Raw genomic sequence first — 25,275 nt, 5'->3', positions numbered from 1 at the left:
AACCTTTACAAATGCTTATTATTATTATTTATCCCTTTCCATTTTAAAGAGGACATAATGTCATATGATCCTCACAACAGCCCTATGAGATAGATAATGCAAATGTTTCTTTATCTCCATTTTATAGATGAGAAAACGGAGGCTTGAAAGATGAAGAGATTTGCCCACAGCCAGCAAATGTCAAAGCTAGGACTTAGACCTGGCTAGATCTTCTGTCTCCAAACTCAGGGCTTTCCATCCTGAATCTGGGACCCTGAACTGGGAATCAGGAAACCTGAGTCTACTTCTAATTATTTCATAGTGACCTTGGACAAGCTCAGAAACTTGAGGCTTGGAGCATTAAGAGACTTGCCCACAGTCAGTAAATGTCAAAGCTAGGACTTAGACCTAGGTAGTCTTACGGGACTCTGGACTGGGAATCGGGAAAACTGGGTCCAATTCCAGTTACAGCATTGTGATGTGTGACCTGGGACAAGTCTCTGAGCCTCAAATCTCTGGCCCTGAATAGCCATCTCTGCACATTGAAGGGATCCATTCTAAGGTTCTGGATTTTGTTTTTCTCAAAGAGGAAGGTCCATGGAATACAGTCTCACCCTTCATCTCCTGCCTCTGAGTAAAATGTAAACGGTGCAAATGTGTACCATTAATGGGCTTTCTGCCATTGTGAAAGCCATCATTTCTCTGAAGTGGGAGCATTAGCTGGAACAGGAAATGAGATTTGGGGTAAATACATAGTTTGTTTGCCATAACATCTGAAATGCCTCTGACACCTCTCCTTGTTTCCCTCTCTGCCACGCCGTAATTCTGACAATTTTAGCTGGTGCTGGGAAAAGGACTTTCTTTCCCACTTTCCAGTGAACTCTTCCCAACTCTCAATTTATGATCTGTGCTTTGCCAGCCCAAATTGCCTGAACTATTTAGTCATCATGGGGGTCCCTGCATCTTTTATAAGCCCAGAGTTGAGAAGGAGCCAGCTGTACTTTTTATAACCCTTCCCTTCCATCTTAGAATCAATTCTGTGAGGCAGAAGAGTGGCAAAGGCTAGGCAATGGAAATCAAGTGACTTGCCCAGGATCACACAGCTAGGAAATGTCAAATTTGAACCCAGGACCTTCCATCTCCAGGCCTGGCTCTCCATTCACTGAACCACCTAGTTGCCCCCAACCCCTTCATTTTTTAGTTGAGGAAACCAAGGCCCAGAGAGTGACTAACCCAATATTGCACAGTTAATAAGTAGCAAATCAGAATTCAAACCCAGGTCCTCTGACTCTATTTTTCACATGCTTGTAAGCCTTTTTGTTACAAACTACCAGAAGTGCTTTGTCCTCCTTCCCTCTTTAGCTGAGCATCATCTACTCATCTATCTGCCTTGAAATAGTTCACCCCAATTTTTGGCAGCCTAGTAAATTCCAGAGGTATGTTATTTCCAAGCAACCACTCCACCCCACGTGTTCAGATGTTTCCTATCAAAAAGTCCCTAGAGAAGTTTATTTAGAGCTCACCAATTCTGCGAAGGACTTCTTGTGGGTCCCTAGGACCTTCTTTCCCTCTGAGCATCCCCCAGACCTCTTGGACTCAGAGGATACTGCCAGTGTAGTTCAGACCACAGGGGTGAGGTCTCCATGCTTTTCTGATCCATACCTGCCCCTAGGGAAGAGTGAGGGCAGGAATACAAATAAGAATGTGCCCCCAGTTCAGCAAACAATTTGGTTCATCTTTCCAGCCTAAGGAACAACATTATCTATACCGAGTTTCTCTAGTAGACCTAAATAAGATTTGTTCGAGGGAGGAAGGAGGAACATGCCACACACAGACCTCCTTCTTCTTCAGCAACCCTAAGCTATATATTTCCAGCGGAAATAGCCGGGTTGCACTCTCACTCTATTCCAGACAACTTGCCCTACTTTATAATACCTTGATGAGCCTTGGTTAATTATTATTGGCAGATGGTTGATATCATGGAAGGGCACAGGTGCTCATCACTGAGCAAGATCATCTCTGTTGGGCTCACATTGGAGTTTCCCTCATCCCTTAGCTTCCAGGCTACATACAAGAGTCACAGAAAATACTCTACCAGGAGTCAAAGAGTTAGAAGGAGCTTTAGTGGCCACCAAGTCTAATTTTCTCATTTTCAAATGAGGAAATGGAGGTCGAAGCAGGTGAAGGGATTTGCTGGACGTCACACAGCTCGTATTTGAGGCAGGGCTCTGGCTGCCCCCGATGAGTTCTAACAGTGACCAGATTCCTGCTTTCTGCCTCTCTCTGTCTCTCTATAGCGGTCTTGCTGACAGTGTGTTGCATGAGGAGGAAGAAGAAAACATCAAACCCAGAAAACAACCTGAGTTATTGGAACAATGCTATCACCATGGACTACTTCAACAGGCATGCTGTGGAGCTGCCCAGAGAGATCCAGTCTCTGGAAACTTCCGAGGTAGGGTCCATCTGGGGGCCTGGTGAGTCAGGGCCAGTCTCAGGAGGGACTCTGGTCCTCCTCTAATGCTAATCATGGCATGGAGAGTTCTTGAAGGTCAGGACAGCCTGTAAGCAAGCAGGAGTCATCTTGTTCAAGTTAGAAGGTTTTGAGTCACATGGTCAGGCATGGCCAACATGTTGGTTCTTTTTTCTTAATTCAACTCCATTGTTACAAGAGAAGATACTATAGAAGAAAGAGAGTAAGTGGGAATCAGCTGGGCAGTGACAGTAAGATTTCTTTGTAAAACATGAAAACAGGGATGGGTACGGTAACAGTAGTGCTGGATCAAGAGTGAAGGGTCCTGGGTTTGATTCTAGGCTCTGTCACATACTACCCATGTGACACTGGGCAAGTCATTCAGTCCCTCTAGCCTTAGTTCAACTGTGGTACTGTGTAAAGAGCACTAAATGTAGATTTAGAAGACCTGAGTTCAAGTCAGGACTCTGACACATATTGGCTGGGAAATCTTGGGCAAAGTACCACCTCTAAAGTACAAGTCTTTCAAACTCCTAAAGTTGTAGAACATTAAGAATTGGAGGTTCCTCCTCAGGAGTTCTCTATAATGATGATCTGTCAGAGATCTAAACCATCATAACCAATAGGCTCAATATCTTCAAGCTGAAAGGATCATGACAGAGCATCTAGTCTCACCCTTTTATTTAGAGATGAGAAAACTGTGGCCAAGAGAGATTGAGCAACTAACTTGTCCAGTTAGTAAGTAGGTCTTTTGAATTCAAAGCAATGTTCTTTCGACTGGATCAATCTGATTTCAAGGATCACTGTCTGGAAGGAAGGAAGGAAGGAAGGAAGGAAGGAAGGAAGGAAGGAAGGAAGGAAGGAAGGAAGGAAGGAAGGAAGGAAGGAAGGAAGGAAGGAAGGAAGGGAGGGAGGGAGGGAGGGAGGGAGGGAGGGAGGAAGGGAGGGAGGGAGGGAGGGAGAATAGAGAGATAGAGAGGGGAGGGAGGGAAGGAAGGAAGGAAGGAAGGGAGGGAGGGAGGGAGGGAGGGAGGGAGGAAGAAAAGAAAGAAAGAAAGAAAGAAAGAAAGAAAGAAAGAAAGAAAGAAAGAAAGAAAGAAAGAAAGAAAGAAAGAAAGAAAGAAAGAAAGAAAGAAAGAAAGAAAGAAAGAAAGAAAGAAAGAAAGAAAGAAAGAAAGAAAGAAAGAAAGAAAGAAAGAAAGAAGAAAGAAAGAAAGAAAGAAAGAAAGAAAGAAAGAAAGAAAGAAAGAAAGAAAGAAAGAAAGAAAGAAAGAAAGAAAGAAGAGAAAGAAGAGAAAGAAAGAGAAAGGAAATAAGGGAAGAAGGAAGGAAGAGAAAGAAAAAGGAGGAAGAAAGAGAAGGATGTAAAGATGGCCAAGTAAGAGGCTTGCTGTCATTGGAGGGGCAGCCTAGCTAAGTTCAAAACAGTTCATCACCATAAGGTTGGCCATTTGGTAATGAAATTTTGGGTTTTTTTACCATAACAATTCAAAGAAGCTACAAAGGCATAGAGAGTTTGCATTAAGCATTGGCAGAGGGGCTACTATGCCACTGACATCCCACAGCCTGGAAGCACAGGTGCACCTCAGTGATATTAAGGTGTTCAGTTCCAGACCACTGCAATAAGGTGACTATCACAATAAAGAGCACCACATGAATTTTTTGTTTCCCATACATGTAAAAGTTATGTTTACACTATACTGTAGTCTATTAAGTGTATTATTTCTACAAAAAGCAAAGTACACACCTTAATTTAAAATTACTGTATTGCTAAAAAATACTAAACATCACTTTGGCCTTCACTGAATTGTAACCTTTTTGCTGGTAGAGGCCTTCCCTTGGTGGCCATGGTTGCCGAAGGCTGGGGTAGCTGTGGCAGTTTACTAAAATAAGCAAGGAACTTTGCCACAATGATTGAATCTTCCTCTCTCTTGAATATTTAGGGGACATTGTGGGTTAATTGGCCTGATTTCAATACCGTTGTGGCTCAGAGAATAAGGGGGCTTGAGGAGAGGGAAATGGGCCAGTTGGTGGAGCAACAAGATCGCACATCCTCTTTATTGGTTGTTTGCTGTCTTATATAGCAGGCGTTTGTAGCACCCCAAAACAATTATTATAGTAACATCAAAGATCACTGATCACAGGTCACTATAGCAGTTATAATAATAATGAAAAAGTTAGAAATTTTACAAGGATTGCCAAAATGTTACACAGAGATGTGATGTGAGCACATGCTGTTGCAAAAATGGTGCCCATAGACTTGCCACCCACCTTCAATTTGTAAAAAAAAAAAATTGAAATGTCTAAATTGTAATAAAATACAGCATAATAAAATAGGGTATGCCTGTACTGAAATCTAGGGGTCAAAGAAAAAGGGTCCTTGGAAGGGACCCCAAGAGATCATTAGGATCACTTCTGTGCTCTGGACGGGTCATTACCAATCCTTAAAAACCTCGTTTACCCAGCATGCTACACAGCAAACCCAAGGCCACAATATAACCAGGAAATGAGTAGGCAAATCATTGAAGAATCCTGATGGAATTGTTTGTGTGCTTCATCCTACACCATTGAAGGAAAATGCAGTGGAAAGAACTGGCTGTAAGAATAAGAGATGACTTCCCCTAAGTATTTCCCACAGATCTATGCCCTACCTCCCAGCAGATTTATATTTTTTATAAAATATATTTTAAATCATATGTAATTCTATGTAAAAATAATCCTGTCAAAAAACTAGGGTGAAATTACCATCTATTATTAAAAAGGAATGCATCTTTTGGCCACATTAAGAAAGCTACAGAGGGGGGAAGCTAGGTGGCTATGGAGATGCCAGGACTAGAGACAGGAGGTCTTGGATTCAAATCTGACCTCAGACACTTCTTAGATCCTGAGCAAGCCACTTAACCCCCATTGGCTACCCCTTATCACTCTTTTGCCTTGGAACAAATATATAGTATCTATTCTAAGATGGAAGTCAAAAGTTAAAAAAAAAAGAATTTTTAAAAGAGATCCATAGCATCCAGGGCTAAAAATGATGGCATAGCTCTTCTCAGTCCTGAGCAAAGCACATCTAAAGTCCTGGCTCCACTTCTGGCCACTGTTTTTTATTTGATTTAAAACCCTTACCTTCCATCTTAGAATCAATACTAAGTACTGGTTCCAACACAGAAGAATGGTAAGTGCCAGGGAACTAAGGTTAAGTGCCCAGGGCATCTAAGAAGTATCTAAGACAAAATTTGAACCCAGGACCTCCTGTCTCCAGGTCTTGGCCACTGCACTTTATAAGGAAATCAACAACTGGAGAGGGTCAAGAGGGAGGCAACCAAGAGAATGAATGTCCTTGACCAGACATGATGAATTAGCACTTGAGATGGTTAGCTCTGGGAAAAGGGAAAAGTCAAAGGGAAGGTGACAAAGGTGAACGTGTGCTTTCAACTATTTGAAAGGCTGACATGAGGGGGAAAAAGAATTACTCTTATTCTGCTTGGTTCCAGAGGACTAAACCAACATCATTCAGTCAACAAATATTTATGAAGCACCTACTATGTGTCGGGCACCATACTGAACACTGTGAATACAAAGAAAGGGAAAAGACAATCCTTGCACTCAAGTTGCTCATAGTCTAATGGAGGAGACAACATGAAAGCAACTATATGCAAGTAAACTGTCTACAGGAAAAACTGGAAATATTCAATAGAACAAAGGCATTAAAATTGGGTAGAAGTTGCAAGTAGGGATAACTCATGGTACAGGATCCCCCTAAGCTTGCAGACTAGATCCAATCTTGGGGATGATCCTCAAAAGGTACCTTTTCTTAAAAGAACTCATGCTGTCTTCACCCAAGGTTTTACCTTGGAAATCTCACAGGAATTCGATATATAACAAGAGTTCCCAACTCCCTATAATGCACATTAGATATTGGATAGCCCTTATTTTACCCCAGAAATTTTTTCAGAAAATGCAAAGGACTATCAAGGACCCATAAACAGATAAAGAAAACAAAAGTTCCCTCACAGTAGTTCTCAATAAAAACTAAATTTCAAGAGTGCCATCCAAACAAGTCTCCCACACACTAGTGAATCTCTAGGTCACCAAGCCCCATCCTTCAGGGTCCTACACAACCCTATCAGGTTTGTATGCCACACTGTGGTTTAGGCACTCTTCTCTCCATCTTGTGGGATGGAAATATTTCGAACTGATCCACAGGCATTCTTCTGGGGACCTATACTTGCCATAATATCTTGGGGTGGCAAGGTCCTTATTTCTTGCCTGTCCCTGCCTCTTATATCATGATTCTACTTTCCAGTTACAGGGGATGCATTGGAGATCCTCCTCTTTCCTCAGGGGGATTGCTTGCTAAAGAAATCCTTTTCTTTCTATAAGAGGTACAATCCCAAAATGTAGGGTTATTCACAACTCCCAAGGCAAGTACTGGCAAAGACATCTTTTCCCTTCTAGAAGGCTAACTTCCAGGATCACACTGCCTAGGAAATTGTATCCCTCCCCACTTCCTTACACAAGAAGTTGGAGTCCATGAACGTTGTTCATAAATTCCCTTCTCTAGTCAGATGTACAAGTAAATATCTGTTGGTGCCATGTTTTTCTACAAGAATTCTATCATTATTCTGACTGCTGCTATCTTCTGACCTGGCAAAGTCCACCAGAGATCTCTGGTCTCTGATGTGCTTCAAAGAGGAACTAAGCAGAAAGTGGCCAGGGATTTAAGGTTCAGGAACTGCCCACTTGGACCAACTAGACAAGTACATAATGCTTACCACATGCTTGTGTCATAAGTCACCATTAACTTCCCTTCTACTCCATCATCTCAATTCTGCAGGAGAAAGATGCAAAGAAAAAGATGGCAGAAGAGTTGAGCAAGTCTGCTAATTCACCTTTATAAGATGGGCAAAGGGGGTATCCTTCCACAAGAATCTATCCTCCCAAGAGACCTAAGCACTATATTAGTCTTGGGGGCCTCCCAACCACGGGACATTAATTGGGATTCCATCCATTAGAAACTAATCAGGTGTCTTTGTCCTCTTAACAAAATGCCAATGGGTATGGCCATCCCCATGGAGGAAGAAGTATGCCTGCATATCCAGGACCGATAAGGGGAAAGGCATGCTCATGAACTTAATCAGGTGGAAATTCTTCATCTAATCCAGAGGCACTAAGCACTAAGGCTTGATGAAAAAAAGAACTTCCAAATAATTAGAGCTATCCAAAAGTGGGCCATTTTACCTCTGTAAACAGAAGAGTCCCCCTCACTAGAGATCTTTAAGCAAAGACTTAATGACCACTTATCAAGAATACTGTCACGTTCTGGTAAGGGTTGGACCACATGACCCTTAAGGTCCCATCCATCTCTGGGATTCTGTGATATGTGGATGAACCACATGAAGATTATCATGAGCTAAACACACAAACACACACACATGCACACACAAACACATTTTGCTGGCCCAAAATACAGGCCACTGATTTGTACAAAACCTGCCTGGCCTCAAAGGACTGTTCTTTTTCAGTGTAAACATATATTTCTCTTCTTTCCAGAAGCTCTCATTTTAAAGGTGCAGCCTACTTTTACAGGTGCTGCTTACAGTTACACCAATATGCCCCTTAAATTTGTTTTTACGCAGATCCACTTTGTACTCAGAATTATTCACTCACCCTTCCCCATTTAAGCTGCCAATTTTATGGCTTGCCAAAAGCTTCTCCAAAACAGTTTTCATAGTGGCATTTAAAATTGGTAGCTTACTCTCCTGTATTTTGATGAACCTCCCAGCTCCGAGCTCTCCATCCTCTACCAGAAGGGAATTGAGGAAAAAAAAATGAATAGAGGAACCAGTGTGGAAAATCATACTGCCTGAAATCACTTGGAATTTGGCATACATTTCCTCTCTTCCTGTCTGCCTCTCCCTGCTTCCCTCCCTATGTGGGGTGCTTTGGGGAATATTCACTTTACCATACCTTTATAGGACTAACCCATTCACAAGCTTCTAGGTCCTGGATAGCTCCTCCCTACTGAGCAGTGGCTGGGGGTGGGATTAAGGGGGAAGAACTCAGTGTTCACATTCAAAAGATGGGGTGGGGGAAAACATATTCTTTCCCAGAATACCAGAGCCCCAGATTCACCTTTCTCTTCCCCTATTTCCAAAACAGATCTTTGGGGAAAGTTGATTTATTCTTTGAAAATAAACAAGCAGTCCTCATTTCTCTCTCATTCATCCTCTATCCTGTTCTTATCCTTCCCCTTTCCTTCCCTCTCTCTCCCCTTCTCTCCTTCTTCCCTCCTCTTTCCTGCTGTAGTCCTGTTCCTCTTCTTTTCTTCTTCTCTTTCTTTTCTCCTCACTCCATTATTAAACACATATATCACCACTTTGGCATTAGGAAAAGAACACCATTAATATAGGAGATTGGAGCAGCTGGGTTGCTCAGTGGATGGAGAGCCAGGCCTGGAGACAGGAGAACTGAAGTTCAAATATGACCTCAGCTATGTGACTTTGGACAAGTCACTTAACTCCCATTGCCTGGCCCTTACTGCTCTTCTGCCTTGGAACTAATGCATAGTATTAATATCGAGAGAGAATGTCAAGGTTTAAAACTACAAATAGGGGTTCTACCTTTGCATTATGGGGACAACACTGCTAATCATACTTGATCATTGTATGTATGCCTCCACTTAGCATAGTACCTTACACATAGAAGGCTGAATAGATGACTGTTGAATTGTGATGATAATGGTGACAATGACAAGCAAAAAGAATATGAAACTTCAGAATATTTTTTAAATGTCACCTCCCTGTTGGGGAAGCTCAGCAGTAACTCCCTACCATCATCTACTTGTCCAAAGACCGAGTAATAGTTCCAGGGTTCTCTCCTGCCAGCTCTAAGTCTTTAATTGCCCATAGCTTATGCCAGAGTTGAAGACCAGATATGATTAGTTCCTGGGAGTGGATTTGAATCCAGGGCTTCCTGACTCAAGTCTGCTGATTTCTGACTACTCTGCTGCGATGCCTCTCATGCCCTTTCCTCTCATTTTTTCCTGTAGGACCAGCTCTCGGAGCCCCGCTCTCCAGCCAATGGAGATTACAGAGGCAGTGGGATGGTACTTGTAAACCCCTTCTGTCAAGAAACACTGTTTGTAGGAAACGACCAAGTGTCTGAGATCTAACCTGCACCATCCTGCTCGCGCTACAATTCTGGGCTTTCTGTCTCTAAATTATAAATACATATATATATTATAAATATAACCTTTGTGTAACTATGACTTAATGAGAAACATTTTCAGCTTTTTTTCCTAAGAATTGTCAACATCTTTTTTATAAGTGTGGTTGGAAAGCAAACTTTTCAGAATGACCTGTGGCTTTATAAAATAAAGGTATTTCTAAGCAAAATGGTCATGCCGATTGCTTCTCTTGATATCTGTCTGCAGGGTTACGTGATGGAAATAATTCTCACGAGACCCCAAGTCATGTAAGTTGTCCCCAGCCTCCAGCGGGGTCTTCAGCCTGGGTCTGATTTAGCCACACTCCGACTATAGCCAACTGTATTGCCTCAGTTTTGTCCATAGAAGCCAACCACGCTAATCTGAACCTGTTCCCATTTCTCCTAATGTTCCTCCCATGCCCCAGAGAAGGAATCGAGGCCATTTGGGTAGAAAGGGTGACCAGATTCACAAAGCTGGAGGTGGAGGGAGGTGAGAAAGGCCCTCGGGTCATAAAATTTGAACAAAAATGGACCCTAGAAGTTAGCAGTCCCAACTCTGTCACTTTATAGATGAGGGTCCTGAGGCCCAGAGTCAGTGAATGATTTACCCAAGGTCTTATAGTCATTGGCAGAGCTAGAACCCAGGACCTCTGACCATTAGATCCAATTCCCTTTATACTACATTGGGCTGCCTCCCAGTAACCAACTCAGAGCTATTCCTCAAGGGCAGCTAGCTGTCCAGACCACTCTGTAACTCAAGTAGCTCCCATTGGCAATTAAGCAAAATTCCATCTAAACTCTTGGAATCTGATCAAGGAAGTATAAATGGATCTCTTCAGGTCAATTCAGCTTATAAGAAATTCACAAGACAAATCACATGACAGAATATGCCATAATGGGGGAAAAGTAGGTTTGGAACCCAAAGACCTGGATTCAAGTTCAATTCTTCCACTTAATGCCTGCAACCCTGGATAAGTTACTTAATCTCTCTGGGTCTCAGTCTTCCCCATCTATAAAATAAGAGATTTACATTAGTTTGCATCAAGGGCTCTTTCAGCCATAAATTCTGTGACAATACCAAATGCCATAGAACAGTGTGATGGAAATGATTTTTGGTGGACATAAAAACATTTTATCTTTTAGCTACTTCTCCCATTAGTAACTTTTAGTTGGGAGGAAAATTATTTTAGTGTTGCAGTCCAACTTTGAAGAAGGGAAAGTCACTTGCTGTCCCCAAAAGAATATTTGAGTCATGGTTGGTATTCAAATATTGTGTAGACTTTTTTTAATCATTAAAAAGGCAAATATTGGCACATGACTACTCTTATAATCCTTCCTCCTCCTAGAATCCTAAAAAGAATCAAATTTCCAAAGCAAATCATTTAGGAGAAAAATGTCAAGTAAATTTCTACTACACACTTCAGAATGAGCCACCACAAGCCCAAGTCACTATCCTTCCTAGTTTTTCCCAGGAATCCCAGGTTCTTTTCCATCTAGAACCTTGGACAATGTTAGCTGCTGGTGAGATCCCACCACCACAATTCTCCACATAGCTATCAGGCAATCAGTGACTTGACAAGGGCTCCTAAGGAGAACTGGCTTTCCTTTCCTTTGCTAATCATCTAGATCATTAGGAAGTGGTATTTTGACCTTCTAACAAACAATGGGTATATGGCTAGACAAGAGAGGACTCCAAGATCCCTCTCAGCTTTAAGATTCTGTGACCCAGAAGATTTTCTTTGAGTTTAAATTAAGTGAAGCTTTTGGGTGGGGGAAGATTCTATTAAAGAAATTCAATCACTGGATTGGAGTTTATCATTTGATAAATGATTTTTTAAATAGAATTAGAATATATTTTAAATATAAGTGTATTAGCAATTTGGTGAGGGAATTCAACATCTGTTTGTGTCATTGCATTAGGCTTTGTATCATGATTTATTTTCTCTTTCCTCTCCTGTTTCCTTTGAAGAAAAAATGGCCCTTGGTGTGTGTGTCTTTGCTGTTGTATGAGCCTACCTGTGTGAGTTTCTTTGTTGCCTCTACTCTACAGACTTTACCTTATCCACTAGGGGCACTGTGGCTTAGGGAACCATTATTACCTGTCTCTACTGTTGTTGTGTTTTGTTTCTTGTTTTTAACCTAAACAGAGCATTTATGTTAGCCTACTGTGCTTAGCATACCAATGTGTGTATATATATAGAGATACATATGTAAAGCAAATCTATATATAATATATGTAATCAAAGATGCATATGTTATATATATATGAACGTATAACCTATTTTTCTTGATCTATAATATTCAGCTACCATGTATATACAAATAAATGTATTTTATTAGCCAGAGGCTTAAGTTCCTAACACCTTTTGCCTTTCTCTTTGTTTTTAAATAACTCATGTCATAAGTTAAAATCAGCATCATGCCAATGGTCCAACAGGGTTGCCAGGGATGCCAAAGGAGGAATATTTCTATTTGGGGTCAAAAGTTGGACTAGATGCCCTCAAAGGTCCCATCCCACTCTAACAATCTGTGCTTGCTGGATTTCAAATTGAGTTTAAGATTGATAGGACTGTGGGTGGGCTAAGTTTGTGTTGTTAAAATTTGATCATTTTGACAGAAATACAATGGGGCCTTAAGAAGTTTCAGCTACAGAGAGCAGCTAAGTGATTCAGTTGGATTGAAAGCCAGGCCTAGAAAGGGGAGGTTCTGTATTCAAGTTTGACCTCAGACACTTCCTAGCTATGTGAACCCTGGGCAAGTCGTTTAACTCCCTTTGTCTAGCTCTTACCACTCCTCTGCCTTGGAACCCATACCTAGTATTGATTCTAAGATAAAAGGTGGACATTGTTTGTTTGTTTGTTTTTTAAAGATGTTCAGCTACCTATAGAGGGGAAGCATTTCACTCCAGGCCTGAAAGTAGTTGATTCTGCAATAACAAAATTATCGTGGATCCTAACTAAATATGCTGGAGGCACCTAAATTGGTTCAGAATTCAGGAGAATTCAGGTCTATCTCAAAAGATATCAAAGGAAAGGCTAGTTATCAGGAGTACCTGAAATCCTTCATGATAACTCAGTTACACCATGCTACTCAGTATGACCCTGAAGATGGCATCAAGTTAGTGTTCTCAAGGCCATGTCTGCCTCAACTACTCAAAAAGCTACTCAGAATAATGTTTTTAGAAGGTCTGACTCAAATCAATCAACAAACATGTATTGGGAGCTTTCAAAACCAGGAGCTGTCCTTGGTGCTGGAGATACAAGCACAAAAGTCCCTGCCACCAAGAAGCTTACATTCTAACCAGCTGAGCTCCCGTGTTCATATATAGCTATATATAATAATAGATACAAAGCAATTGGGGGGGAGGGGCAATGAGAGGAGAAAGCACCATCAGCTGGGGGATGGGAGTGGATCAGGAAAAGATACATGTAGAAGGTGGCACTTGAGCTATATTTTATGAAGATCAGGATATCTAAGAAGAGCTGTGAAAGGCAAGAACATTCTAGACATGGAAGAAAAAAGTATAGAGATAGAAGATGGGGTGTCATGGATGAGAACACGTAAGAAGGCTAGATTGGCTGGACCAGAATGCACATGAAGTGATGTAATATCTAATAAGGATGGCATTTCATCTATAGAGCTAACTCCCACTATCGGTGAGGACTGGTGTATCTTCTTAACTTCTAGTCTTAGCCTAGTTAGGGTTAGGTGCAGTCAGGGCAGTTAGGTGACACAATAGATAGAGTGCCAGGCCTGGAGTCAGCAAGACTACTCTTCCTGATTTCAAATCTGACCTTATTAGCTATGTGACCATTGGCAAGTCATTTCACCCTGTTTGCCTCAGTTTCCTCACCTGAAAAATGAGCTGGAGAAAGAAATGACAAACCACTCCAGTATCTTTGCCAAGAAAACTCCAAATGGAGTCATGAAGAGTCAGACACAGCTGAAAAATGACTAAATTAAAGGCTTAACCTTGGTCACTGAGAGATAAGTGATCTGTCTACACTCACACAGCCAGTATGTTTCAGGGAGAAGATTTGAACCCTGGTCTTCCTAGCTCCAAAACTAACCTTCTGTCCACTATACTATGCTAGTTCTCATAAACAACATCAGTATTGATTAAAATGTCTGTCATCCTATACTCCAGGCTATCACTGTTCATGGAAAACCAAAAGGTAGATTTTTAGACATTCTTTTGTCAGCCTGAGAAACAGAACCTCAGATGATTGCTTATTAGCAGCAAAGAATGATGAATGAGTTGCTTGGTGAGTAGTTTATAAGATCATGGTTTTATCTCTTTTTTGGTAAACTTGGCCAATTACTTCATCTTTATCAGCCTCTCCCACAATTGTCCTAGGGAGTAAGAGGCAATATGCCATAGAGGAAGGTGCCCCTGGTCTCTAACCTTGACATGGTTATAGGCAGGAATGTGTAGGTTGGAAGATGTTTAACAGCTGACTTTCCGGGGGTGGGGGGGATGTATGCAGGAGACACTTTAAGGTATAATCCGCATTATCAACATTTTCTCCATCACTTGTAGCCTCACCAAACACCAAAACAAATGATTAAATCCAGATGTAGTGTTTGCCCAATTCTGAGGTGGAAATAATTGGCTTTTGTGAGTGGGAAGGGGCTGGATCTGGCACACACCTTCATACATCCCCAGATTGTAAATTTATTTATCATCAAGTCCTACTCCTTTGTCTTACAGATGAGGAAACTGAGGCAAAGAGACTGGGCAACTTTCCTAAGGTCACCCAGCTAGTATTTTTTGAGACAAGATTTAACCCTGGCTCCTCCAACTCCAAGTCCAGTGCTCTATTCGCTATGGCAAAAGCCTCCATTTTCCCATATGGATAATGAGGCTAGTAAATCCTGCCTACCTCACTGAATTTTCTGAAGTTAAGATACAATTCCCTTGGTGACAGTGCTTTGTTAGCAAGAAAGAGCTGTATGAATATCACAGCCTTGATAAAAGTTTTTCCAAGTCTCATCTACCCCATTCTCCATGGCCCTTGGAATATCAGAGGAAGTAGGGGCAGGGTATGGCTTCAAAACACCCTGGTGCTGACCTTGTTCTAATACTGTCCCAAGAAAGTATCTTGGTAAGCTTGATGGCCTCGAGGTCCCAGAATCATCTTCTCTAGGCCTCAGGAATGGATAGGTTGTCTCATTTAAAAAATTTTTTTTAATTGTATACATGGGGGACAAGTAGGTAGTTCAGTGGATTGAGAGCCAGACCTTGAGTTGGGAAGACCTGGGTTCAAATCTGACCTCAGACATTTCCTGGCTGTGTGACCCTGAGCAAATCATTTAACCCCAATTGGCTAGCTCTTATCGCTCTTCTGCCTTAGAACCTCTACTTAGTATGAGTTCTAAGACAAAAGGTAATGGCTTTTTAAAATTGTATAAGTGGGAAGATGAGTGAGCAGGCATACAGTCAGTAACTATGAATTCTTTCTGGGTCATTTTTCTCTTTTTAGATCTTAGATTTCTTTTCCCTGTGACTTTGGCATCTTCCCCTCTCCAGCCTTAAGAGTTGATCTTTAAAGACTCTCAAAATCATTTCCTCATAAAACTGGAACTCCTGTATATTTCCTTGGATTTTTTTTCAAGTTCTTGGAGGAACTTAAAAAAAAAAAAGCCAGGGTACTCTGAGCATGGTGGTCCATGCATACAAGGTAGTCCCAACATTCCTTCTTCTGATACTCAAATAACACATTCAGCACCATAGTCATTTGTCTACCCAGAACAAGCAGAATGAAGTTCATCCTTAATTCAGTTTAGGGGAAGATGGTATAGCCTGGACATGGGAATGTTGGGAGACTCCAAGGGGAATAAGGCTAGGTTAGAAGCTTGCCTGAAACTGCTGGGAGGGGAGGATGCCTCCTTCTGAGAGTTTCCCATTTTTCTTGTTATTTGGTGAGCTTAGTTGTTTCTATGCTACAGAAGAATGGGTAGTTTTGTCAATGCTCCTATAATTTTTGGTTCCCTGAAACAAAACTCAGAGTTCTCCCATCCCCCTTCCCTCTAGTTATGGCTCTGCTCATTATCAGCATGATGGCACAGTGCATGAAGAACTGGCCCTGAAGCCAAATTTAAACCTGAGTTCAAATCCTACCTTTGAAGCCTGTGTGACCTTGGACTAGAATCAAAACTTCCCTTGGCCTTAGTTTCCTAATCTGTAAAATGAGGCATTTGGACTGGATAAAGCTCATGAGGGCTCCTCCAACCCTATAATTAGTCCTATGAGCTAAAACTTCAAGTTTTAGCAAATACTTCCCTTACAAGGGTATTATGCCCATTTTATAGATCCAAAAAGTGAGGCTCAGAAAGATTAAATCTTTTGCTCATCATTATATAGCTATTAAGTATCTTGGGGAGGATTTGAACTCAGATCTCTTGACAACAGGTCCAGCCTGCTTTCTACCATACAACACTGACTCTCCATATTGAATAACTGAATAGGGACACATGCAGGAGATTTTTTGTTCTTCTTCTTCAGTCATTTAGTTGTGTGAGATTCTACATGACTCCATAAGCCAAAGCACATCCATATCCATGGTATTTTCTTGGCAAAGATACTGGAGTGGTTTGTAGAGGTTTGAGCCATACAGATGCTTCTTTGTTCTACGAGGACCCCCAAAATAGTTGTGAGGTGCATTACAATGTAAGTAACTAGTGTAATCAAGAGAAATGGCCAAAAGCAGAAGAAAATCTGAGATATCAAGAAGATGGACCCAGGAGAGACAGATGGAACATTCACAGGAAGCCAGCAGGGGAAGGGAGAATTGAGAATTCCATGGAAGATTCAAAAATTCATCTCTGTTGGCCAGAGATGATTTCTGGTCACTCACTTACTCTCTCTCTTACCAAAGACTCTGAAAAGAGCGAGGGAGGAGAGTTGCTCAAACTATATTTCCCTTACGGGAAAGTCAAACCATTTTTCTGAAGAGACTTTTTGAACAAAGCCTTCAACAGTTGCTAGGGAAAAGATATTAAGGACTCCCATCTCTTGCCTCTATGCCCTCTCTCCCTAACTTTCTTTTTCAAGATATAAATTAGATATTTTAGTTTACAGAAGACTGTCCCTAAGTTTTGTAATAGGAGGGAGGATTTCAAAGTCAAAGAAGAAAGTTCCTAGAGGTTGACTCAACTTCTGGTCAGGTCAGGACTCCATTAAAGTTGTCCAGCCTAGTGGAAGAAGAAGAAAGGTGCTACCCAGGATTCAGTCCCCAACAGCAACTGGTTTCTTGGTCCTAGCAATTTTAAAGCCCCTCTATCTCTCCCACTATTACACTAGAGAGAAGAAAACTAGAAGGCAGGATCCACAGAATGTTCATACCAGGAAGCCCCCTCACCCTACCTAACCTCACAATTCATCAATACATTTAGTCAATATAGTTTCCTGCCTCAGTTTCCTCAGCTACAAAATGGAAACAATAATAGAACTTACCTTGCAGAGTTGTTGCAAAAATCAAACGAAGGAATATTTTAAAAGTACTTGGCACTGTGTTTAATAAATGTTTTTTTTTTCCTTAGTCTATGTGTTGAATAATAGCTAGAAGGAGAAGAAAAAGGTATCTTTGAAATGGAAAGCCCAAAAAACTATCAGCACTCCTCTAAATTGTGGGACTCTGAGGCAAAACTCTAGTCACCCTAGCCTAGTTTCAGTTCTATTAACATGTAACACAGAATACTGACTGGAATCAGGGGACCTGTGTTCAAGGTCTTTCCTCGGATGCTCATTATTTGGGTAACTTTGAGCTTGTTATTTGACTTCCTTTGGTCTCAGTTTCTTACCTGTAAAATGGTTCCTGAGGGCCCTTCCCACTCCAGATTCATGATCCTCCCTTCTGTCCCTTCTCTCCACTAAGCACTGGGTCCCCAACATTTGGGAAACCATCATCCATTTCTAAAAGAAGAGCCTTTCTAGTATGTTTATCTTTTCAGTTCCTAATGAGATCCCACCCACCCCTATCCCCATCCAGCATCCTGGCCAGGGCTCAGGTGAGCAGACTAAAGCCCAAGTATAAAGAGGGAAGGAAACAGGCCAAGGCGGACTGAGGCTTATTATCTGGGAGATGGGAAAGTAAGATCAGAAAGAGGAGCCACAGCCCTGGGCTTTGGTCAACAAGGATGAGCTTGGACTCTGAAGACATCCAGCCAAAGCCCATCTCTGCTCCTGACTACCCAGGTGACTTTGGGTGAGCTCCATCACCTCTCTGAGCCCAGTAAAATAATGGAATTGAGGGCAGTGATTTAGGGGAACAGTGCTAGTTTTAGAGTCAGAAGCCCTGGGTTTGAATTCTGATTCTGATTATTTATGTATTTAATCTATTTATTATTATTATTCATTAAAGTTAGTCTTTGTGACTTGTAGCCTTGGCTAAGATACTTCACTCATGCCAACATTGACTTCATTACTTGTAAAGTAAAAGAATGGAGGGGCTAGAATATCTCTTAGGTTCCTTCTCGCTTCAAATCATAAGGTCATAGATTCCAAGCTGGAAGGGAACTTAGAGGTCATCTACTTTAGCCTCTTCATTTTCCAGATGAGGAAAGGGAAGTGACATGGACAAGGCAAGGTAACCTAGTGGGAAAAGTAAAGGCTTTGTTTAGGGTCAGAGGGGCTGGACTTGAGCCCCAGCTCTTCCACATACTTCCTTTTGGAGAAGTCATGTCACCCTTTTGGTTCTCAGTTTCCTCATCTGTAAAAATGAGGGGGGTGGATTAGGTGGCTTCCAAGATCCCTTTCATCTCCACATCTACAACCCAAAGAGTCAAAGGTAAGATTTTGAACTCAGCTCCTTTGACTCCAAAGCTAGGGTTCTTTCCTATGCCCAAATATATGAAACGGGGGATGAAGTTCTTGACCTAAAGTCAGGAAGATTCATCTTCCTGAGTTTGAATTTAGCCTCAAATACGTAATAGCTGTGGGATCCTTGACTAGGTTTCTTCATCTATAAAATGAGCTAAAAAAGAAGGCCAAACTATTCCAGTAAGTTTGCAAAGAAAACCCCAAATGTGGTTATAAAGAGATTGTTGCAGAAAACAGCAACAATAACCTTATCTCCCTTAATGTGAAAGGGCTCAGTAACCTCAATAAATCAAAAATGGACCAGCTGTCTAGAAAAATCAGGAATCACTGAAATCCTGACATGGCAGAGAATGAGCAAATGGACACAACCCAGGGCCTGGGGCAGGGCCTCATTGTCTGTGTGGGGAGTCCCAGAAGCATCTCCTTTCAGCTGCCCTGAATGAGAGAAGTCCATGGAAGGCCAAGAACAATGGACCTGGGACCCTGATCTGACAACTTTCCAGAATGCCTGGCGTCAGAGGCAACAGGAGCAGAGGGGGTGGAGGCAGAGTTGGAGAAACAAAGAAACAACGCCTCCTCCAACAAACTGTTGGCCTCATCTGGCTGAGGGGATGAGAGAAGGGATAGCCAGTACCCAGCAGGAGTCAGTGCCAGCATGCCCTTCCCAAGGCGTCGGTCTTCATTCTTGGGGTCCCACTCCTCATCCAGCCTTGACAGTCCAGGGGCCTCAGGCCACCGGGTCAGTGTGGTGGGGAATAGCATGGGTGGCCTCCCCAGGCCTCCAGGGGTGTATGTGGGGGCAGTGCCAACCGGAGGAGTGAGCAGCCTGGGCACCCGAGTGTCCCGCCGGGCCTTGGGCATCAGCAGCGTCTTTCTTCAGGGTCTGAGGAGTTCCTCCACAGCCCTGGCCTTGAGCCCAGGACTGGAGAAGAACCGAGGCATCTTCTTCGAGTCCCTAAATGGCTGCATGGTGGAGTATATTGAGAAGGTCCGAGCCTTGGAGCAAGTGAACCGGGAGCTGGAGGAACATCTGAGGGTCTACCTGGAGAAGAAGGCCTCCAGCATCAGCAACTGGGGAGCCCTTCGAGAGACCTGGGAGAGTGTCTACCATCAGGTGAGTGGGTCCAGTTGGTGGCTCTTGATGGCTGAAGACCAAGACAAGGTCAGACCTTCACCCCTAGAAGGACAGGCTTGAGGAGGGCACACTCCCACTGACACAATCCTTGGGTGTCCTTTACCTCATGACAGAGACATTCATACTGAAATGAAGGGAAAGCCAGGGCAAAGTCACCTAGATAAAACCATATCCACATATCTATGAACTAATTTAAAGGTATATTTTACCATTTGTTATGTATATTCAAATGTTTTATTACAAGCACATGTTTTAAAATAATTTCTCTGATCTCATTCTCCACTGTGCCATCCTTGTTAATTCACATTTATGAGAAGCTGTCTGATAAAGTGAATGAAGAGCTGACTTCAGAATCAGGTAGACTTGGGTTCAAGTGATACCTACTATCTGTGACCTTGGACAAGTCACCTAACCTCTGATAAGTTGCAGAGCAGGTGTTGATCTGCATTGGTAGGCGGAGTTTCCTCCCTGGAATTCCTAATCCCAATAAAATCATAGATCTGGTCTCCATACTCCCCCTTTAAAATTTTTAACTCTTATAAGGCATATGATTATCTGGAATCTTATCTACACTCCCACTGCCATTGCCCTGGAGAAAACCCTCATCACAAGTCTCCTGAACTACTGTAATAGCCTCCTCACTGGGCTCTCTTCCTCTAATCTCTCCCCTTACCAATTCTTCCTTCATATAGCTTCATATAGCTTCATGTAAGCTCACCAAATAATTGTTTTAAGGCACAGCTCTGACCACATTGGCAGGGTAGGATGACTGCTCCCAAGCTCTGGCCCTGAGTCCCAGGATTGGAGAAGAACCAAGGCATCCATCCTTGAGTCCCTGAATGACTGCATGGTGGAGTACAATGAGAAGGTTTCCTTGTTCAAAATAACTCCAATGAATACTCCTTTCTCTCTAGGTCTCTATGTTCTCCTGGGGGGGCCACAAATTATGCAAAGATTAGCCAATACAAGCAACTCAAAGAGAATGAGGATGTTAACAAGTGGGACCGGGATTAGCTTGGGCAAGTAGAGTTTTTGCTCATGCCGCATTATTCTGAAAAGCACAGGGTCCATTGGGGAATGGTGTTAAAATGGCAATTTCATAAACATGAGGCAGCAGTGAATCATCTTTTAGTTCAGCAAGCAAATGCAGACTTGCCTTAATTTCTTTTGGGATGATCAGTCAACCTGTAGAAAAGTCAATAATCTAGCCACGCACCATTCATTTTGGTCTATATACCAAAAAGCAGCCAGTTTCCTTGATTTTTTTTCTTCTAAATTGATTATTGTTTCAATGATGTATAGACACAACCTTATAATGGGCTCATTCATTAGTGAACAAATATTTATCAGATCTGTAAACCCAATCCTAATCTCCCTCTTGAATTTCAGTCACCCAACTGTCTATTGAGCATCTCCTCCTGAATGCCCCAGAGATATCTCTAACTCAACCCTTCCAAAAAAGAATTCATTATCTTTGCTCATAAGCCTACCCTTCCTCTAGACTCATTTTTTCCAAGTCTATCTTCCCCCATTTTTTTTTGTTGAAAGCACCATTATCCTTTTGGCATTCAAAATTCATTACCACTGCATCAACCTCCACTCCTCCCATGCCCTCATCCACCATCTCCAATCAGTTGCCAAGTTTTATTGCTTCAATCCACATCCTTCTTGTGTATCTTCCTTTACTTTGCCCATTGGGCCACTGCCCTAGTCCAAGTCCCTGCCACTTCTTGCCTAGATGACTGCAATGACCTCCCTACTTCCTGTTACTCCCTTTTCTGATTCATCCTCTATACCAAAGGTATCAGACCCACACACACGCCAGCAAAACTCTCCAGTGCAACTTGATCTGATTAAAATATAATTGGGAAATGTTTAACAAAATAAACAAAAATACAATTCAACATAGATGAGGTTACTCTGTGGTTTTCTAAGTCACTATGCCAGGAATCCATTTCTATTTGAATTTGACACCAGATGTTCTACACAACTGTCAAAATAATCTCCCTCTGTACTTCTTGACTCCCATTATATATATAGGATAAGATACAAAGCATGACACTCAAGTCCTTCCACAGTCTAAAGCTAACCTACTTCTCTAGAATTAATTGGCATTAGTGCCCCTTCTATGTTCCATGTTCTGGCCAAACCAGACTACTAAGCTGTTCATTTTTCTCATTCTGTATCCCATCTCCAAACATTTTCAAGGCTCAATGTATATCCCCTCCACATCTTTGTCCATTGAGATGCTTCTCTTTCCTTTGCAATCAGTCAATCAATAGGTATTTATTAAGAGTTTGATAAGAAAAAGACAGTGTGCTAAGTGCTTGAGATACAAAGGGAGAATCATGGTCCCTGACTTCAGGGATCTTACATTCAAGGACATGGCTGGGTGTTGCCTCCTTGATAAGGCTTTCCCTGATCCCTATCCCAGCAGACTAGTCTCGCCCCTCAAGTTTTCTTAGAATATTTTGCCTGAATCTCTCCTTTGCCCTCATCACAGTCAATCTAATGTTATGCTAACTTCTGTTCATATCCTACTTCTTCCTATTGTAGTCTTTAAGGTGAGAAATGTCATTTTTCAGCTTTGTAGTTCCAAAACCTAACAACAAGCCTTGAACAAATGGAAAGAAATAGAAACAGAATGAGATGGGATGAAGAAGAGTGGAGGGGAGGAGAATAGAGTAGGATAGAGTGGGATGAGATGAGTGGGGTGGAATGGAATGCAATAGAAAATAATAGAATTCGATGGACTGGAATATAAGAGGGAAGGGAAAAATAGATCAAGAGGACTACTGGGGTAGCGAGGTGTCTCAGTGGATAGAGTGCCAGCCTAGAGATGAAAAATCCTGGGTTCAAATTTGGCCTCAGACACTTTCTAATTGTGTGGCCCAGGGCAAGTCACTTAGCCCCAGTTGCCTCACCACTCTTCTGCTTTGGAATCAATACTTAGTATTGATTTGAAGACAGAAGGTAAGGGCTTTTTAAAAGGATTATTTCCTTTCCTGGAGTTCAATGAATTCAAAATCAATTCCACCTTTAGCAGTATCCTTTCGTATCTGTTACCTAGAAACAGGGCCAGTGACAGGAAAACTGAAGGGAGAGTTGAATGCAAGTGATATAAATAATATCTTATCCACGTTGGGCCTTTTAAATTGAATTGTAAGTCTGCCCACTGATATGTTCAAGGAGCTCAGAAAACATTGCAGACATTTCCTAACCCATCCTGAGGATCCTAACAAAGGCTGTGTCTTTCTTCCTTCTATCCCTCCTCCCTTAGGTTTTCCTTCTCTTCTTCATTCTTTCCTTCCTTCTGTTTGCACCCTTATATCCTCCCTCCCTCCCTTCCTTCTCTCCTTCCTTCATTTTTTCATTCATTTTTTCCTTTTCATTTCATTGATTTTTGATTCATTCCATTTTTCATTTCATCCAAATGAAATATTTGTAAAGTGGTTTGCTCACTTTAAAATGCTATATAAATGTTAGCTATTATTCCATCTGTCCTTTCTTTCTTGTTCTTTTGGCAGCAGACTAGTCTTCCTGATTCTATTTTTCTTAGATTTATTTTAAATTCAACAAATTCAATTCAACATTTACAAAATATCTACTAGATGCAAGGTATCATGTTAGGTCCTAGAGATATAAGGATAGATGGAATCTTCAGCACAATTCTTGGCCTCCAAGGGGATTAACATCTTCTTTGGGGTTGGGAAGGGAGACACAAGGTGTACATAGCTAAGCGTAATAAAGTAAATGTGAAATGTGTCAGGGGCAATGGAGGGTACCATATGGAAACTCTTGATTTACAGAAGATCAACTCCACATTTCTTTGACCAAAAGGAAAGGCAACCCAGAGGACTATGGTAGAGAAGTAGAGACTTAAAATTATAAGTTTGCCATAGCCAATCCAGTATGAATAAATCCATACCACCAGTCTTATTTGAGAGTTGCCTAAGTCTCAAAAAGGTACCAGAGGCAGAACTTGAACTCAGATCATCCTAATACTAAGTTCCTTCTATCTGCTCTCCCAGCCCTTACTCAGGTAATGGAAAGTTGAGTCGTGGGTCTTTTCCTCTGTCTCCCTGGTATTAGTAACACCTGCCAATTTACTATTCTATTCCTCCACATGTTTTTTCTTTGTCCCTTAATACAGACATTTAATAAGGATGAACCTAGCAGGACTCATTTAACTAGATATTTTGTTTACCAGCTTTCTGCCAGTTTTTAATCCATATAACAGTATTCGAGTCCAAGCCAATTAGGAGGAAATTTGCAAGTGAAATTTCATTATCTAAGTGCATTAAGTGACTTTCCTGAAAATCCCCCATCTCCACTCTTCTGCCAGCTCTCCTGTTAGCGGCAGTAACCTACAGAGAAGGGGCCTGATCTTTCTGGCTTGTGGGTTCAGGAGTAAATTCAGAGATGGATGAACTTGACTTCCCAGTCAGCCTATGTTCCCTGAGCCTTTCGTCCCATTTTTTCCCCTAAGATGATGTGGCCGGATGGGCACATCCAGGCTTATTAGTCAGAAAAGCCCCTCCTGCTCTTGGCCCAACTATTTTCACAGACCTTTGTTTTCCTCTTGAAGCGGGAGAAAATTGTTTTCCATCCTGGGATCCTAGATTTCAATCTGAAAGAGACCTCAGATGCCAATTGTCCAAATCCTTCCTTTTACTGCTGAGAAAACTGAAGGGAGAAGGGTAAAGAAAAGGAAAAGACATTTTTAGAGTACCTACTATGTGCCAAAGCACATGTTTTACAAATATTAACTCCTTTGGTCCTGAGAACAACCTTGGAAAGTAGTTACTGTTTTTATCCCCATTTTACAGATGAGGAGACTGAAGTTAAGTGACTTGCCCATCCAGAAGATATGCTCCAGAGGTTTATCTCCTTAGATGCTTTCCCCTGGATGCCCACATTAGCCTCGGAGGGCCAATCCCTCCCCGATGCTGGATCCTACAAAATGGGGTGAGGGCATTCCTTGCTGTCCCATCAGTGGTCATTTATCTACTTTCTTGTCAAGTTCCACTTCTTTTTCTGTGGTTGCACAAAGGACAGGGAAGTCTTCTCTGACCCAATGCCTGATTTCTAAGACCCTCTGAAGTCACAGTGGTGACACTGAAAGACATTAGGAAAAATGGCTTTAACAAACAAATGGCAGCTAATTTCTCATCTATTCCTTCCAAAATATGTTTCATTATTATTATTTCACAAAGTAAAATGGAACCAGTAATGGAAACTGACATGAACATTGTTGGGTCCTTCTTGTGTGGAATTCAGCTAGGCAGAAACCTTGCGTTATTCAGTTTGCTTAGAGACAAAATAGGAAGGACAGAAAAGGGAAGGAGAAAAGATTAGAGCTTTGGGGCAGGAGAGAGAGGATGGAACCAGGAATCAGGAGACATGGATTTGAGTGCTGGCTCTGCCACTTAGCTGGAACCCTGGGGTAAGTCAGTCATTTCCCATTTCTGGGGACCAGTTTATTCTTCTGCAAAAAGAAGATATTGGAAAAGATGGTGTCTGGGAATTTTTGTAAGGAAGAAGAAGAGGGAGGCCACTTGGGGTGACAGAGAGAAAGAGGTACACCTTAGGACACCACAAGGTTTTCAAGGTATCAGAAAACTAGCTACTTCTCAGGAAAGGATGGGGACAAGAGAGATGCTG

The 25,275-nt window shown here is 41.9% G+C and overlaps 2 protein-coding genes across 6 annotated transcripts in view; both read left to right on the top strand.

The window, feature by feature from the left end:
- Positions 1 to 12,015, top strand: part of TMEM108 (transmembrane protein 108) — a 414,040-nt gene extending 402,025 nt beyond the window's left edge. For all 4 annotated transcript variants that reach the window (XM_056800233.1, XM_056800231.1, XM_056800232.1 and 1 more), the window contains 2 exons: positions 2,277 to 2,431; positions 9,498 to 12,015. In XM_056800233.1, coding sequence (XP_056656211.1) covers positions 2,277 to 2,431; positions 9,498 to 9,620 — 278 coding nt within the window. In that variant the 3' untranslated portion in view covers positions 9,621 to 12,015. The remainder of the gene's footprint in view (positions 1 to 2,276; positions 2,432 to 9,497) is intronic.
- Positions 12,016 to 18,973: 6,958 nt separating this feature from the next.
- BFSP2 (beaded filament structural protein 2) overlaps positions 18,974 to 25,275 on the top strand; it is a 66,069-nt gene continuing 59,767 nt past the window's right edge. The window contains exon 1 of one of the 2 annotated variants that reach the window (XM_007505091.3): positions 18,974 to 19,590. In XM_007505091.3, coding sequence (XP_007505153.1) covers positions 19,132 to 19,590 — 459 coding nt within the window. In that variant the 5' untranslated portion in view covers positions 18,974 to 19,131. The remainder of the gene's footprint in view (positions 19,591 to 25,275) is intronic. The other variant, XM_007505090.3, reaches the window with a different exon arrangement.

Source organism: Monodelphis domestica, chromosome 5 (assembly GCF_027887165.1).
Source record: "Monodelphis domestica isolate mMonDom1 chromosome 5, mMonDom1.pri, whole genome shotgun sequence".
Lineage (NCBI taxonomy): Eukaryota > Metazoa > Chordata > Mammalia > Didelphimorphia > Didelphidae > Monodelphis > Monodelphis domestica.
Note: the sequence above shows the minus strand (reverse complement) of the source record. Positions and strands in the feature narration are given on the sequence as shown.